This window comes from Crocodylus porosus, unplaced genomic scaffold, assembly GCF_001723895.1.
Source record: "Crocodylus porosus isolate Cpor-Errol unplaced genomic scaffold, CroPor_comp1, whole genome shotgun sequence".
In the NCBI taxonomy this organism is placed as follows: domain Eukaryota; kingdom Metazoa; phylum Chordata; order Crocodylia; family Crocodylidae; genus Crocodylus; species Crocodylus porosus.
Window position 1 is genome coordinate 8,992,323 of NW_017728947.1, and position 16,437 is coordinate 9,008,759.

At 42.1% G+C, this 16,437-nt stretch overlaps 1 protein-coding gene across 1 annotated transcript in view; it reads right to left on the reverse strand.

Annotated features, from left to right (window-relative positions):
* Nucleotides 1-14,755, reverse strand: part of OTOG (otogelin) — a 198,821-nt gene extending 184,066 nt beyond the window's left edge. Inside the window, exons 1-3 of the mRNA XM_019551013.1 lie at nucleotides 14,700-14,755; nucleotides 12,372-12,426; nucleotides 6,502-6,595 (exon numbers count right to left, since the gene is read on the reverse strand). Coding sequence (XP_019406558.1) covers nucleotides 6,502-6,595; nucleotides 12,372-12,426; nucleotides 14,700-14,755 — 205 coding nt within the window. The remainder of the gene's footprint in view (nucleotides 1-6,501; nucleotides 6,596-12,371; nucleotides 12,427-14,699) is intronic.
* Between the last annotated feature and the right edge of the window lie 1,682 nt (nucleotides 14,756-16,437).

Consider the following 16,437-nt stretch of genomic DNA (forward strand, 5'->3'; position numbering starts at 1 on the left):
GACCAGTGCAGAATAATCCTCCTTGGAGGTGAATCCCATCCTCCATCCTTTCTTGGTCTCTTTGCATATGTACAGAGATGTAAATATTAGTTTCTTAAGGGTTCCATCTGGGTCTCTAAACTAAAATACTGCAGTGTACAAGGTCAAGGGGTTACAACAGCAGAAATCATGGACTGTTGTTTTATTTTGGATGTTGAGAAGGGGTAAGAGAAGTGTGGTGGGTTATGTCACAGGGAGAAGGAGTCTCTGCTGTTAATTTTTTTGCATTGAAGAGGGAGAGAAAACAGCAAAGAGCAGTGTGTCCAGCAGAAAAGACCAATGCTGGACTCAAGACAGACAGTGTAGGAAAAAGAACAACATGCTGTGAAGGGTAGACTAGTTTCAGTTTCAACACCTGAAAACTGATATGGCTGAAGGTCACCAAAAAAAGGTAAAGAAAAACCTATTTGGGAATCTTTTCAAAAAATTGCTGTGCCACTGGAAAAAAGAACAACACATGATACGAAATGTAAATAGTGCAACAAATATATGTTAAGAATCCAAATATGTTCAGCAATATATATATTTTAAATTATAGATATGATAGTTTGTATGCCTAGGAAAGATGTACCAAACCTACTATAAAAACTGTACTTAGTTGTAAATCAACATGTTTTAATTGTTTTGAAAAGAAAATACACCTTCCTTTCACCAATAAAAATACACCCTTCTTTGAAAAAGAAAACCAAAAAAATATATGCAATGAGAAAGTTGAGAAAAATCTTTGTCTTTTGAAAAGGCATCAGATAACAAACACTGGGTTAGATATTGCATGTTATAAGCAATGTTACAGTTAACCATCAATTCTCTTATCTATCCCCGGCTAGAGAGTAGAGCCACTGCATCAAACTGGCTGCAGAGGTGTGCACTTGGAAAGGGGAGTGGTAGAGGAAGACACACATCTGCACAGTGACAAATTTGAAGCATTCCAAGATTCAGAGTATTTCAAATGCATGAACAAAGGCATTATAAAATGGAACTACAATCTCATGTTTCTTACTGAAATTATTTTAGAGATAAAGCATATTGAAAATTTAGCACAAGTGCTTTCTACTGAAAATAAAGTTTAGGAAGCCCCAACATGTGGTTTGGAGGTTTAGACAGCTATGTAAGAATCCATAAAGATAAATCACAATCTAAATCTTACAGGGGTGTAGGTTGTAGCCATGTTGGTCTTAGGACACAATCTAAATGTTAAATATTCCAATCTGTTCTAATGCAATGAAGAAAACTTTCTTTGGGGGTAGAGAAAAAAATGGCACTTCACTCTCTCTCCAATCTCTCAGTTCTAATAGGGAATTTACAAAACACTTCCCAGAGACAAGCCTCTGAACTTCATTTCATCAACCTCCTGGATACTAAAAATCATGGACTAAATAGACACTGGATTTATGACACAACCTGCCTGACATCTGACTCCCCAGGTACCTCTCCACTATTCATCCCCTTTCCCTCCCCCTAGCCCCACCCAGCCTGTCTCTCACCCACTGACTCCTCAGTTTACATCTTCACTCACTGCCTGTCTTGTATGCACACCAGACCAGCCTCTGGCTTCTTTACTTTTCATTCCATCCAGGAAGAGAACACACCAAGTGCTGAAGCTTCCTCACCCTGGCAAAGGGTTTTGAACCCGAAAGCTTGCTTAAAATTTTTTTTCCAACTGTTTAAACTGGTCTAATAAAGGATATCAGATTCACCCAAAGAATCTTATCTGCCTATGTCCTTAGACCAATATGGCCACAACCTACACCCATGTCACTTCCTTGGCACTCAAATCATTCTATAATGGAAATTCCATGGTGCTTTTTGTTTCAAAGTAGGATACCTGTTTTATGATGCATTACTGAAATTAGCCATTTAAAAAGCAGATTATCTAGTGCAGGGGTGTCAAACATACAGCCCACAAGGCCCAATAATCCAGCCTCTGGTGCTGCCCCTTTTGCTGCACAAGACCATCCCCATGCACAGTGCCAGGGATGTGCACTGTCAGCAGCACTCACTAGAGCTGAGTCCAAGTCCCAGTCGGATCCCCCTGTAGAGTAGAGCTCACTCAGGCCAGCATCCTGGACTGGCCCAGGCAGACACCATCTGTGCTAGATCAGGCATGCTGGGAGGAAGAATAGGGAGATCTGTGGGCTCAGTCCAGCCCATGGACCATCCCTGTGCTACTCATCCAGCCTGTGGGACCAGATTAGTTGGACACTCCTGATCTAGTGGACAGACAGATCACTTGCCAGCTATATGTAAAGTAGGTATGCAGTACTGTAGTCTAAGGAAAAAATTTCAATCTCCCTACATAGTAAATGGTGGAGGATGAAAGTCTGTGCATAAGAGCTCTCACAGACATGCAGAAGAAGGGCCTTTAAGCAGATGTCTTACCACTGAGGTTGACTGGGGAGCCAATACTCATCTTGAGATAAAAAATGCTCAGAGTCTGTATATGTAGTAATTTCCATACTGAACAATGCCTTACATTTTATAAAGGTACGGCATGTTTCTCTGCTCTTGTGCAGATGCCAATCCAAGGACAGAGGTCAAATAGGCTGTGTCTTCCCTGTTCACAGAAGAGGAGACAAATTGCAACAAGTAACCTGATCCTGAATCTGAATCAGGGCCAACCTCCCTCTGGCCAAAAGGAGGTTAACAAGCCTGCCTCCCAGTCCTACCAAGAGAGTTTTGAGAAGCTGTCACACTTAGCACCCAAGACAGGTGCACAGCCCTCCTTGAGCATATGAGGTCTAAAGACTGAACTTGTTTGGGACCCGATCTACTGATTTGACCTCAGTGATTACAGCAAACACTGAAAGTGCAGGGAACTACTCTGAGGAGACTACTATCCTTCATAGCATCATGGCTGTACCTTCTTTGCCAAAAGGCAGGTAACTCAAGGTAGCCATCTTTCTATAAGGTTTAGTGACAAGATATTGCAGTTTTTCTTTCAGCGCAGTTAACCACACAAAACTCCAGCTCAAGGTGGAATAAAAGAGGTGAAGGTAGGATTAACCCTTTAGAAGTATACCTGCTTTGGCAAGGGAAAACAACACTCAGTTATCTAGTCCTGCTCCCAGCAGATCCTAGGAGGCACAGGTGAAAATACTAGAGGCAATGAGACTCCTTTGCTGCACTGGTATAGTCACCAATGGAGCTATGCTGATAAAAATATAAACAACAGGCAGTTTCCTAAATAAAATATATCAGGATGAGGCACTAGTGAAAGAGACTGAATATGACACCTGAACTTAGATTTTCAGATGTAAAATTCATCCTGGGGTATAGGCCCAGGATCAAGTCTATGCACTCTAAAGGATTTACAAGGGAATATCACTGGTATGAAGGTCTTAAGCTCCCTGTTTGCATAGGGTTACATTTTTACTTATGCTGTAGGTAAGGCTAGGTTTCTTTCTTTTACCTTCTCTTACGAAACCACGTGCCTGCCTCTATTGTCCTCCTCACATTGGAACATATCGGAGAAAAACCATTCTTGGCGACAACTGGACAACCCCATTTGCCACTAGCCAACTGTATACTTTAGGATTAGGTTGCTTAGATTATGCAGTAGGTCAGGAGTACACCATTTAAAGCCTCTCTCATTTCTCAATACTTCTGGACTGGTTTCTCTCCTTTTTTAAACCAGTCATCAGTCCTTTTTATTAACAGAGAATTCAGCTGTTTTCACCAGGCAGACATCAAATAAATAGTCCATCAAGTTCCTACCAGAGGGGATAACTTAAATACTCATCTTCTCTTGGATGATGGTATTCAGATTTCACACCACCACCTATGACAGATGGTTTAACCAATTCCTTTTCCTATCTCCCCTTCCTTCATTTGTCTCATGAATTTTTCTGTAGAATTTGCACATGACATTTGCTTTCAAGATTTGAAAGTATGAAATTATACCATGAAATAACTTGTCACTAAAGACAGAACCACACTGACATTCCAAAGTCTGAATTTCCCCAATTTTTGTGGAGGTGGGTTGCATGTTATTGAGATCTGTGGCACACCTTGCAATGGGTGCTTGAAGAGGAAGGCCAACAGCCCTGGAATGGAAAGCCTATTGGTCACTGGCAATTAGACAAAACAAAGAAATTTAAGGACTGATTTCTGAAGGTATTTATGCACCTATCTGCATCTTAGGGTGCCTAAATACTAAATCAGGTTAGGAAGGTTTCAGTAGAATAGGTTTCCATCAGAAAATGCTGTTTCAGCCGATAATATTAGGAAAAACATTACAAAAAAAATCCATGGCATAACCACGGAGGGGCAACTGGGGAAGCTGCTCTGGGCACAGACTTGGGAGACAGGAGAGGAACCAGCTACTGCCACACATGTGTAATTGTGCTGGTGTTGGCAGCAGTAACTGGAAGATGCCACGGCCTCTGTGTGCAACAGCTGCTCCCAGCACCTGACCACATTGTTTGTTACCCCTCTAAATAAAATGTGCATTTTATTTCATAACAGTTTACTGCAATAAGGGTGGATATTTCATTCCATGAAAATTTTTGGAAGTGACTTTTCAATCTGACATGGGATAAAAACATGTCAAAGTTCTCAGCTTCACGGGATATAATTTTTCTTTTCTAGCCTATTCTAATGAAAAGGGACTTGATTAAGAGTCTTACAAGAACTTCCTCCTTTACAAAGATCCTAACTAGAACATATTTCTTCTGCTGATGCCCAATTAACACATCGGTCTTTGGAAACAGCATTTCCAAAACCAAATGCTGCACTGTGAAAGAGGGAAAAGAACAAATTACCTTTCTGTTGAGGATTTGGCTGACATCCCTAAGGTTAACAAGACAGATGTGCCACAGCTGCTGGTACAATAAAGATTTACTAGGTAAGGCTGCACACACACAAACCCAGCTAAAACAAACAGGAAGATCAACAGGTGCTATAAAAGACTCCCCAAAAAGAGAATATAAAGTAAAATAAAATAAAATAAAAATGTTAGTCACAATATTAGCATTTAAACCATGCATAAATCCATTAAGACTTTAATAAAGAATACTTTGACCACTGGTGTCAGCAGACAAAATTCCCTGAATTTGTATGTAATGGCAGCCACTAAGCCTGCAATCAACTTCATCCATGACAAGCTCAACTCTTTTAAAAGCTAAATGGCTTCCCTTCCCACTGGAGTCCACAGAAGTTGTAGGTAGACAATATAACCCAGAAAATTCCCCCTTCTCAGTGTTTAGGAAGTTTGCTGTACTGGATTTATTGGCATAAGTTTGAAAGGCTCACGTTACTGATCAGGGTCAACATCAATGCAGCTTTGGACCATCCCAAATAAGCAAGCTCTCAGAAAATCCTATACTAATTCCACATATGCTCTGTATATACCAAATCTTCTGGAACTAGAACATCCATACAATGAGTTTAACAGGAAGAGATAACTAGGAATAATGTTCTGTGTAGAGAAGTCTCAATTATGAGAGCAACTTTATTGTAAGCAACCCACAATCAACTGATCTTTGCAAAGAAATATAGTACTTTTACTACTGCCAAGACTAGGGCCTACCAAAGCCTAAGCCATTTTTTTTAAATTACATTAATGTTCCTAAGAGCTTGTCTACATGACCAAATTTCCCTCTTTTAGCAAAGTATCTAATCAAAAGTTTTAGTATAACCACTTTTTTTTTTGTTAAATCAAAGACATTTCAATTCACTGCTTCTACACGGAGGAACTACAGGTACAACACTATGAGTGGCGATTTCACAGACATTTGTTCTACTGTCTTGCCTTCTGCATTGTGGTTTCTACTAGGTCACTAAGACCACTTGAAAATTTTACCCAAGATCTTGATGTCCTCCTGGATTTGATCCTCTAATACCATGGGAAAAAAATTACTGCACCCAAAAGAAGCCTTACTGAAGTCACTGTGGTGGTTCCATGTAGCCACAGTTCTCTGCTCACATTAAATTCAAAATACATGATCATATGCACATCATGTGCATAGCATATACATGGCCATGTGCATATGTAGTCTTCACTTTTTTATTGCTGCTTTTTCCGATTAGACCACAATAGAAGCTATTTTAAACAAGTATCAAGGACAGAACAGCAGATTTAAAACTGGTTTATGTCTTCTTGCAAGGGACTGTAGCAATTTCTGTTCAAATTGCACTATATTAAAAGACCAGAAAAATCCTTTTCTGCAAAGAAAAAAAAAGGCTCAAAAATGTGTCAGGTATGAAGTAAAATATTCCCCAAAACAACTAGTTAGAGACAGCCTTTCAAAAGTGTTAAACCAAAGCCAAGTGAAAGTTAAAACCCATTTCAGTCCATAGGATCAACAGTTACATTTCAGTGGCACCTAGCCACCCATCAAGTCAGACTACAATGTGAAACACCATACAATTTTTTTTTTTAGTTTACAGTCTGTTTACCAACATCACACTTAAAATGCTCATATTGAGTTATATCATGAAGTGTAAAAACAATAAGGAACTTACTGGGTGGTTCACATTTCACACTATGAAATCTTCTCTCTCTTTCCCAAGATGAGGCTGTTGTAGATGAAGAGCCATAAACTGATGTTCCAGCTTCCTTTACAAAATAAAGGAACAAACACACACATATTAATGTTCAGTTTATTATACTAGATTTAAGATATGAACAATGACCTTATCAGCAGAATCCCTACCTTCTTGATGACCAAGTAGTCAAATAGCAAAAAGCCATATTGTGCCAACAAATTTATAGTAGGTCAAAATGAGAGAAACAAAGGGCTCTTACATGAAGTCCCACAGCACAACAGATCTATCAGCCACAATTTCAAAACCTAGCTAAACTGACCAAAACACAAATGAGAGCTACAAAAGCTATGTGTGTTCAGATACTTCCACATTTCACAACAATTACCACCGCTGCACCCAAACACATATTTAAAGAAAGACACACAGGCTAAGTTCAGAAATTACACATAAGCTAGTATAAGTGATCAGAAACCAACCTAAACCTGTAATAGCACAGAAGTTCATTGCACATAGACGAGTTCAAAAATGGCAGAACCTGGTTTAAGATAGAACTGGATGGATGTGGTATCAGATTTAGTCAATTTAGGTTAGACTGGTCTATCAAACTTCTGTTCCGGACCACCCTGATTCAAGTTACGTCACAGTCCCCAGCATCCCAAGCACCATTGCAGTCCCCAATAACACCCCCACACAGGACAGGTGAGCTAGCTTTGGCCTGCACTCATCTGCTCCAGCCAAGCCAGGCTGGCCCAGCCCCCAGGCTGTCACAGTTCTGAGGCACCAAAGCCTCAGCTCCCCAGCCTTGCATCCTACATGTGCCTGTCAGCCAGGAGAGGTTGGAGGGTGGGGGGTGTGGAAGGGGGAATAGCAAGTGCCCTCCAACTTCTGGCCTTACCCAGTGCAGGCATCTGCTTGCCTCCCCCTCACTGAAGGGCAAATGTACTTTCCATTCACTCCCAATCTAATTTATGCAGCTTAGAGAAACCTGAATAGCTTAGATAGATTCTACTTCAGGCTTTCTGAATGTCTGTACTCTTAGCCTCAGTACTAACATTCTCCTGATTTGGAAATTATCACCACCACCAAAGAAATCCAAACCCAAAATATCAGCTACTGCAAACTTATTTTACTGATGTATGAATGCAGTACTCCTAAAACAAAATTATGCTGATTACACCATCAAATGGAAGTCTTTCCACTACCTTCAGTAGACCCTAGGGTTAGCATTAGAAGTATCCCATCATCTTCCTTTTAATCACCTCTTGCCTGTCCCATGATTTGACCACATACTGTTCCAAGTTACTGCCAAGTTCTCCTATAATTCCTTTCTCCAAAGCATTTCCTATGTCTCCTCCACTTGGTAGCAAAGCCTTCTTGGGTACCTTGTTTTTCACTGATAAATCACCTGGAAGCTACTATGAATTAGGTACATTATAATCTTATTCTTTTTCCTTTCCTCAGTAAATTGCCTTTGTGTCTCCCAGTTTTGCCAGTGCATTCAACTTGTGTGTCCTCCTTTGTTGAAAACCCTCCATCCCATGTGTTTTTCTTTCTTTTTAAAAAAACATTCCTTGACTCTTGTAATGCCCTTATCACATTTTATATTCTTTCAGCGTTCATCTCTATTTCTCCCCCAACCACATTAGTTGCTTGACTGGACTGATTCCAGCGATAAAAGTTCATGTTGGCATTTTTAAAAATAACTTAAGTGTACAGTGTCTAAAATTTCAGCCTTGGCAATCATTCATCTGACAGTTTCTAGAAAATTTAAAGACATTCTTTAGGAACATTTTACCAAAATAGTTTCAATCCAGACTCCCTTATCATGCCTTTATTTTCCTCCTTTCTTCTTGACAGTGCAAACTTTTAGAGTCACATAGGAAAACTGAATTTTAAATTAAATTAAATATTGCAGGTAAATGCCCAACTACTGAATGTATTTAAAAAGTCTCACATTCATGCAACATTTTTCATAGCTCTTTGCACAAAATATCAGAGCCAATTTTATAGACTGCTTCTGAAAATGTGATTTGGATTTTCTAAGTTCCAAGGCAATGTAAGGTTCACAAAGAATTAAACAAAAACACTGAGATTCCATAATGATATATGTTATCAGTCTTCAGAATACAGTAATACAAGACAAACATCATCAGACCTGTTAGTTTAAGACCATTTCCTCTACCAAAACTTACAGGAAATAAGTGTTCAACATGACCAACTACTTTCTTTTCAAGTTCAGAAAGGCTGGGGTCAGTGAATCTGGAGTGAGGGACAGCAGCAGGGATGGGGGGGGTGGGGGCGGGGAGTGTGCCTTGTGAAAGACAACAGAATGGGCTGGGGCAGGGCACCAGCATGTCATTGCCTCCCCACCAGGGGGATCAGGGGACAGCAGGGCAGGCCCTATGAGGACAGGCTGCGGGACCTGAACCTGTTCAGCCTCCAAAAGAGAAGGCTGAGGGGGGATCTAGTGGCCTGTTACAAACTAGTCAGGGGGGATCAGCAGGCATTGGGGAGGTCACTGTTTCCCCGAGCACCGCCAGGAGTGACCAGGAATAACGGTCACAAGCTGGCAGAGGGTAGATTTAGGTTAGATATCAGGAGGCGGTCAGGGCGGCTAGGGTCTGGAACCAGCTTCCAAGAGAAGTGGTGCAGGCTCCTACCCTGGGGGTGTTTAAGAGGAGGTTAGATGAACATCTTGCTGGGGTCGTTTGACCCCAGTACTCTTCCCTGCCATGGCAGGGGGTCGGACTAGATGATCTGCTCAGGTCCCTTCCGACCCTACTAACTATGAAACTATTATGACAAGAGTATTTTCACATCAGTTGATGTAGAAATCATGCTTTCAAACTTAGAAGCATTTTAAACTGCTTTTAGAAGTATCCATATAAGGTACTATATCCTTTAAAAACATATCAAGTCCCAGCATCAAAGCTAACAGGTATAGCCAAAAGTTATATTTAAAGTAAAAATTCTCCATAATAAAGCTACTGCTTGAAATCAAGGCAGAAGTTAAAAAACAAAGCAGGAAGTAGCAGCATACAATTATAATTGGCGTTTTAAAAGTTCTTCAGAAATGTTATCCTAAGAGCACCCTCACCCCTAACACAAAGCACTGAATTGCAGGCAGGCACTAACCCAGCCTTAGTCATCTGCCCAAGAACACAGAACAGCAGAATTTCTTAATGCAAGGGATTACTTTTATATATCACACAGTGCTGATTACTTTACAGCATACCAAATATTTTCGCATATAATATAAAATCTAGTAAACATCTGATGAAGAGACCTGACACATCATCCTCACAATTTCTTATCTCTGTTTCAGCACTAACTAGAAGTACTGACTATATTTTTTCACAATGGCCCAAGTAGCCCTCTCGTCAAAAGCAGATTTACAATCATGACTGTACTCTCTAGAAGATCAAGCTACAACCTTAATTTAGTCTAGCCAAATTTAATTTGTAACATGTTACTCCAAATATATAATAGAACTCTGAATAATTTCATTCAATTCCTTCCTCTATTCACCCTGAACAAAATAATCTAATCTGAAGAATAAATTATAATCCTATAATATCATGCATCAGGCCGCATGCAAACACAAAAGAGTTTTCATAAAACAAAACTTCACAGTTATGTACATGAATTTACAACACTAGTAATAAGTTACATAATTTACAGTTCAAATATGTTACCAGGTTTGGGGAAAAAACAATGTAAATACAGTTCAGTTACAATTTCTATATAAAATCTTCAAATGTACTTAATTTTACCACTTGTATATTTCATGTTCACAAGTTCTAGCATTCAAATGATTCATTCCTGCTTACAGTTTTGTAAAAAAATTAAAATCAGCAAAAATAAATCCCATCTTCTAAAGTACTAATGCTTATTTAAGAAGTTTGATTACAGAAAAATCATCTTTAAAGAGTATCACAGCAACATAAAAATACCTTGATGAGTTTAATGAGAAACTGCAAATTAAGTTATTTTTGTTATACAGAGCATTCCCTCCTCGCGATTAAGTTTAATTCCAACTTATTTCTAAAACCGAGTAGAAGATATCTAAAATACTGAACTGTTAGTATAGAATTTGATCAATGTGTGGTTCTCAAAAACTGAATGCTGTCTATCTGCCAAAAATATATTTCCCACAAAAGATAGCGTCAAGCGATTTATGATCTGTAGTTTCACATAGAAGGCAACAAAAGAGCCTCATACCATGTCCTGAATACTTAAAAGGAAAAAAAAAAAAAAAAAAAAAGAATGAAAGAGAAAACAAGCCTTTGGTCTTATCTGTGGCTGACTTAATTACCTGTTTGTGGTTGTGTAGCATATTTTTCTCTCCACTGAACTTTTCCAGAAACAGAGAGAAAGAAGAAACAGAATCGGATTCTCTTTTGGGGCCCTGAGGAAGGAGTGCAAAACACTCTAGGCACAGTGAGGTCCTGCAGGTGGTGGACTCTAGGGACCTTTTTTTCCTATTAATCAGGGTAAAAATAAATAAATAAAAGACTCAAAGCAATTGCAATGCAAGCAAATAGCATAGCTGGTTAGCCAAAAAGAAAAAAATTCAGCACTGATTTACAACAGTCTAATGCTGTTAGGTCATTGTTTTAATTTCATTTAATTGCTAATTGCAGTTTTGCAAATAGCAGATTGCTTTGTTTAGGGATGAAGGGGCCAGCCCAGTGTGGGCTTCCCTTAACGTGAGGATACCTCAGATCTGCCAAGATTTTGTTCTACATGCTAAATAAGCTCATATCTCCCAGTACTTCTAAATATCTCAATGCATTGTTAATAAAAGGTTATAACCCTGGAATTTCCCCCAGTTTAGTTAGGACACTGGGCTGGGATGGCCGTTTTAAGGAAGAGGGGAAAACAAATTTTATGAAAGAATTTAAAACGCAAAAATACAGTAATTTAGAGCTTTGGAATTGTAACAATTTACTTAGTTTAAGTTAGTTATGATTTCCTAAGGAAATCACTCAATTGTATTTGGCTGATGATGTCACAATGAACAGAATATTACACACTACATTCCAATACAAATTCTTTAAGATTTCTCATTTGCGAGAAACAAGATCTTTCCTCTTGTTAGTCATGAATCCTGAAAAAGTATTGCAGTGTGTTCATAAAATGTTTAAGACCAGTAGTTAAGGGTGCTTGCAGAGCTATAAAAATCACAGCCAATTCACTTCTGAGCACAAGTTATTGGCCTAATTTTCAAAATGTGCTAAAACATTTAAAGCAACTGCGGCTGCAACATCTTTCTCTGACGTGGCTAGATAGATAAACAATATGCTAAACAAGCAAGGTAGGATTTATCATCATCCCAGACTGGAAACAACAGGAAAAAGTGCTGCTAAACGCTAATTTGAGGTAGACTACATTTTTAGACATTTAATCACAGCAGTATGTGGAGGAAGCTGTCTACTCTGTTCCTGATGCACTTAAAAAAGTTTTGTGCGTTAAAGAGAGCCATGAAAATGTTTCCCTTTGCTTATTGCCTAAACTCTCATTTCATCAGCCACAAGAAACCACAAAGGCAGAGGATCACATGGTAAGTAACCTGACTAAAGACAATCAGAGTGCATGGTAACCTCTTTCCTACAGGTCTCAGATGGGCAGCTCTCATCCCATAGCGAGCGCACGGTTTCTTTCATGTCCAAAAAAAATGTTTCTCCCAAAGATCGTTTACCACTAAGACAAAATGAACCGGTGTCCAAGTTCCTAGCAAATGGAAGCTCCTCATAGGGAACAGGTAACTCACTGCAATTCTCCCCTAACACATGCCGCATACAAGATCCTGGGTGAGCCCTTGAATGTCCCCCCCACCCCCTTACCTGTTTTCCCAGGGCACTGGGATCTCCTTTCCAGACTCCTGCACTGCTGCTGGTACTGGGGGAAAGAAGAACAAGGCTGAGTTTGTTCTGCAAAGGTAATCCGCACCCTTATTACTCGTGCATAACACACCAAGCCCTCGCTTCAGCCCTGTGGCTGCTCCAGCGCTCCCACCTTACTAGGGGTTTGTGCCCTAGCAGGCCCACTCCCATGTTGCAGGTGGGTTTCTCCAGCTTCCCTTCCCACCCTTCTGGGATGCCCGCCGCGGAAAAAGACTAAGTCCCCAGGGTCGCTTGGGTGCCCCTATTTCACCCAGCTCCAGATCCCTGGAGGCAGGAAGAAAAAGGGTGCCTGAATCCCTTCTCTGCCTCCTTCTCCTGCTCTTTGTGCCCTGGGCTGAAGGGGAAGAGGAGGGCGTGGTACCAGAGGAGACCTGGTGCTGCTCTTGGCGGGGCTCTCGGGACGTGCTGCCCGGGCACGAGGGGACCCGGCTGACACCGCGCTGCGGGCACCCGCGCCTCTTACCTGGGCAGGTCCGGGGCCCCGGCGGGCGGGCGCGGCGGGCCGGCGCCCCACGAAGCCGGCGCTGCAAGACACGAGCGGTGTTAATCAGGAGGGAGCGGGGAGAGGGCGGCCCCCGCCCCGGCCCCGGCCCCGGCCTCACCTTGCGAGATCCAGAGGCAGGAGAGCGAGACGTAGACGAGCACGCGGGGCGCCATCCGGCCGGCCCCAGGCACAGGCTGCAGTGCGTCTGCCCGCCGGGCGCAGGTGGCTGAGGCGAGGAGCTGAGCTCCGCCTGCCCCTGCCCGCTCCCGGGGGCGGGGGAGGAGGAGGAGGAGGAGGAGGCGGCGGCCCCCGGCCCGCCTGCAGCGGGGCCGCCTCTCTCCCTGGCCCCCCTCCGGAAAACCCCGCTGCTTTTTGGAGGCCACAGACACCCTCTTGAAGGGGCTCCGCTACTCCCCTGCTTTGTGCCTTCTCATCAAAAACGAGGGTTGGCAGGGACCTGAGGAAGGCCTCTAGTCCAACCCCCCTGCTTGAAGCAGGACCAGCCCCAACCGCATCATCCCAGCCAAGGCTTCAGTTTGCCCCTCCACGGATGGAGATTTCACAGCTATTGGCCACACGTAGGGGGTGCACGCGGGCACACGTGCACCCCCTGTGAAAAGGTGCCACTGAGACTGCCGGTGGCATCTGGAGGTGGTCCGCAATCGCCACAGGCCACCACTGACACAGCCGGTGGCGTCTGCAGGTGGTCACACACCACTGGTCGGCCCTCGCCACCCCACCGCTGACAGCGCTGCGGCTGCCTGTGGGAGCTCCCCGCTTACCGCCACCACACTGCTGCCACCGACAGCACTGCCACCACCTGCAGGACCTCACTGTGCCCGCTGGCCTCCAGGGGCATGTGGCATTCATGTTCACAGCTGCTCTGGGTAACCTGTTTCAGTGTTTGCGGAAGAGCCTGGACCACTAGTCTGATCACTCCTACAGGCCCTCTGGCTATTACTGTGGCTTGGGCTGGTGAATCACGCAATAAATGTAGATAGGCGACATGTGCAACATACTTCTGACATGATAAAAACAACTGTCCTGGCTCTAAAAAGAGCCACCCGGTTGCAAAGCAAGGGCTTGACAAGATGTAGCACTTCTAGAGCTGGTTTCTACCCGGCTTCCCTGTGCAAACCCTGGTTTCTCTTCAGAGTTTACAGAAGTAGGGGGGAAAAAGGTCTGAGGCTAAGGGAGAAGGAAAAGATGACTATGAGGTGACTCTAGGCACATGGTTTCTGCAGCTGAACTTTTCTTCCAGTTTATTCCCATGCCTATTTGTCTCACACTGGGAAATTCTCATCGGTAGGAAACAATGAAGAAGGCTGGCAGTTGTGACTGTGAACTCTGCTCTCCTCTCCCACACTCTATATGAGGGGATGAGGACACAAAATATTGCCCTTGTCAATAACTAAATACAAGTACCAGCCACAGCTGTTGGGCATTTTAAGGCATCGGTTACTACGAGCTTCAAGGGAATCACTTGCTTACGCTGAGCAGCCAGCAAGCAGTGCCAGTGGCTAATGGAAGCATTTGCCATAGCTGGCATCAGTATAAAAGGGGACCACTGAAATAGGTTTTGGAGCTGCAGATCAATCACTGAATAGAATTGAATTCTCTTTTGCTCATGTGAAAAGGACCAACACTGAGAGTACAGGCTCCTGGGCTAACTGATATGGTTGATTTCTACAACCTCTGACAACCCTTCTCTTTTCTTATAAACTCACACTCTGGTTGCCACTCTGAAGAAATCCTTCTCGGGCCTGCTTTCCCCTCACTCCTACCTGTTACTTCTTTCTTCCCTTCTAGTTCTCTCTGTTTGTTCTTCCATCTCTACCATTCCTCCTCCTTCCCCTCTCAAACCTCCTTGATGTCTCCCTCCCTTCTTTTCTACCCTTTCCCTCCCCCGTTTCCCATCGGCTGCCTCCTTCCTCTCCCTCATTCTTCTGGTTTGCATATCTTATAACACAAGCTTTAGAAGCTGCCAGTACCAGGTGAGAAACTATCTTGGATGAAAAGAGGTCTTTTCTTACTGCTTTGGGAAGTCTGTTAACAGTAAGTCATTAAAAAGATCTCTTTTCTCCCTTTGTAATTTGTCCCTGTGGATTGTGTTTCTCGCTGTACAAGTGTTTCATTTCTACTGAAATGATGGAAAATCAATGATGTTTTCACCAAGAATTCTGTCCCTTTGTAAGTGGTGGGGAGAGTGAAAGTGTGAGAGATGGATAGAAAAAAGTTTACTCTCTTTAACTTCTCTGTTGTTATATCCAAATAATCTCAAGCAGATTTTTTTTAAGGCAGCATGCATTGACTTTGGTCCAGAGCAGAACCTCAAATGCACCAAATATTTTCCCTGAGCCACCAGAAATGCTACTTTGAAATCTATTGAAAATAACAGCAAGCTGTGAAAGCATTAGAATCCATTTCATACCTACAAAATAAATAGTGTAATCTTTTTTTGTAATCACCTATACTGTAAAAAAGTTTTTGTTCACCTGAAGATAGTTGTTAGCATAAAACAATGGCTGGCAACCTTTTCAGGCTGCAGGCCAGAATGACCCAGCTCAGGTCAGAGGCAGGTGCAAAAGTGGGTGCTAAGACCCAGCTGCTGCTGCCATATCTCCCCACTGGGGTATGGTAGAAGAGATCCTGCTGCCAAATGCTGCCAAAGCCCTGTGCCTGTGGCCCAGATCCAGTGGCTCCATGGGCTGAATTCAGCCACAAGCCATCAGTTGCCAACACCTCACCTTAAACGATTGGACCTTTTAATATTTTTTTCTCAAAATTCAGCAAGTTACTGACAACCTCTAGAACTGGTTTAAAGTCCATGTAGGTGTGTTTTGGAATATATGTTACACTTATGCTACCAGGAATGAATTTGTGACTAAAACTAACAGGGAAAAACGCTGCATCATATTAGTCATATGTGAAATAACAGAACCTTCAGGACCATCACAAAGATTACTGGATTGGAAACATGCTGTTTTGGAGAGAGGGGTGGGTGGGTGGACTTGTGTGATCTGTATATGGGCTTTATGTGCTCATGCACAGAGAAACATGAAAACTATCATACTACAACAGACTAGTTGTCCAGTAAGTCTGTTACCCTGTCTCTGACGTGTTCTTCATCAGATGATCCAGGGAAGGTCTAAAATCTCCATAAATACCTAGTTCTGTAATGAAGGAAGGACATAATTTCTGACTTTACCTGGCCAAAGTATCCCCTAAAGTATGTTAACAATTATTTTATTTAAAGTATATGTACCTAATGCTCTTACTAAAAGCTTTACTGTTATAATATCTGAAGCAGGGAATTCCACAGAGTAGTTGTACTTTTTTTAATAATGTATATTATATACTTATATTTTATATTAAGTTATACATTATATAAAAAATATCCCCACCACCTTTATCCCTTTCCTTTCATTTTAAAATGCCTTCATTTTTTTTCATTATAGGATATGATAAAGCCAGTCAGTTCACTAAACTGACCCCCTCTCTACATTTGTTTTATGTTTTATA